We start from the raw sequence: 1,362 nt of genomic DNA on the forward strand, positions 1-1,362 counted from the left end.
GGTAAGAAAAGAGTTTGTGGCTATCTGGGATGCTGTTTTGCCACCTACATGTAAAAAAAAGAAGAAAAATATATATTATAAGTATATTAAAATAGGTTTCAGTGGGGCCAATAACAAAAGCATGCTCATTGGACTTGCTTTTACTGCACTGCAACTTCTTAATGTACCTTTAAAAACAAGAGAGAACTCAAAACGAATATTTACAAAATACAATACTATCTCCTTAAAAGTAAATACTGCCCAGAGAGGTTTGCCTTCTCTCAGTCCGTCTTGTTTATTTTATCTTTTCATAATAGCAAAAAAAAGGACCCAAGACAGAAACATCTATGAACATACTTTATTAAATGTAAGCTTCTTTTTTTCCCCTCTGTCAGGTTGCTAATCCCGGTCAAGCTCTCCAGACACTTGGCTCTGCCTTCCTCAACATCATGTGGCCCTATGAGCTGGCCAATGAGAAATGGCTCCTGTATCCTGCCAGCTTGACGTTTCAAGGCCACCCGGAAACACAGTGCAGCCCTACATCAGCTCTGAATCCTCTGAAGCTACAGGGCTCCTCGCCTGCAGAGCCGGGCAGTCACGGGGTAGGCGGAGCAAGTCACTGCCGACTTTGAACTGGCTCATTTGTTTACACATACACACAAAAATATATATGCTGACTTTAACTAATTTGAGTACATGTTAATTTTTCATGATATATCGTTACATACAGCATTACATTTAATGGAATCTGGTCAAATGAAAGGTACTTGATTGGTATACAATTATTTTGTACTAGTCATGTTTCCCTGAATAAATAATAATAAATAATATTTCAGTTGCATTTTTTCTCAAAATTATTTTTTTAAAAATTTTCAGGGCAAACAATATTTTTAAAGAGCAATTTATTTCATTGGAAAAAGGCTCACAAGTCCATGTTTTAACAGCAAGTGACAGAAATAATAAGAATAGGATATGAGGACTCAGTCACTCAGTCCAGAAGTCAGTGCTGAATGACGTATGTTAGCAATTCATTTAATCTTCTCTTTTTCTGTGTTTTACACTGTTTTAGGAGAGAAGTTAATGAAAAAAATCCTTTATAATATATTATATGCTGTCTCTTTGCATTTTGACAAAACCTTTTTGAACCTTTTGTTGAAACACGCATATAAATGCATCTATTTCAGCAGGTTGGGCGAAAACGCCGCTCCCACCCTGAGGAGGAAGGTCAGATCATGACTAAAGGCAGCGTGGGACAGACCACGCCTGCTGTGGCAGCTTCAGACAGACGCAAGTCGCTCAAACTGGTAAGAAGGAAAAGAAGCAGAGAGCCAGGGAAAAGACCAGAACGTGGGTTATTGATTTCCTGCCAATGCACTCAAACAA

General features: G+C 38.3%; 1 protein-coding gene across 1 annotated transcript; it reads left to right on the plus strand.

Moving 5' to 3' along the window:
- Positions 1-29: 29 nt before the first annotated feature.
- LOC102311820 (integrin alpha-3) lies at positions 30-1,350 on the plus strand (the record flags this gene model as incomplete). Its single annotated transcript, XM_005953616.2, has 2 exons — positions 30-581; positions 1,167-1,350. Coding segments are annotated over exons 1-2 (337 nt in total), but the record flags the coding sequence as incomplete, so codon positions are not given.
- Positions 1,351-1,362: the final 12 nt, after the last annotated feature.

The sequence above is a fragment of the Haplochromis burtoni genome, unplaced genomic scaffold, assembly GCF_018398535.1.
Source record: "Haplochromis burtoni strain Fernald_Lab_line unplaced genomic scaffold, NCSU_Asbu1 Contig_6124, whole genome shotgun sequence".
Taxonomy (NCBI): domain Eukaryota; kingdom Metazoa; phylum Chordata; class Actinopteri; order Cichliformes; family Cichlidae; genus Haplochromis; species Haplochromis burtoni.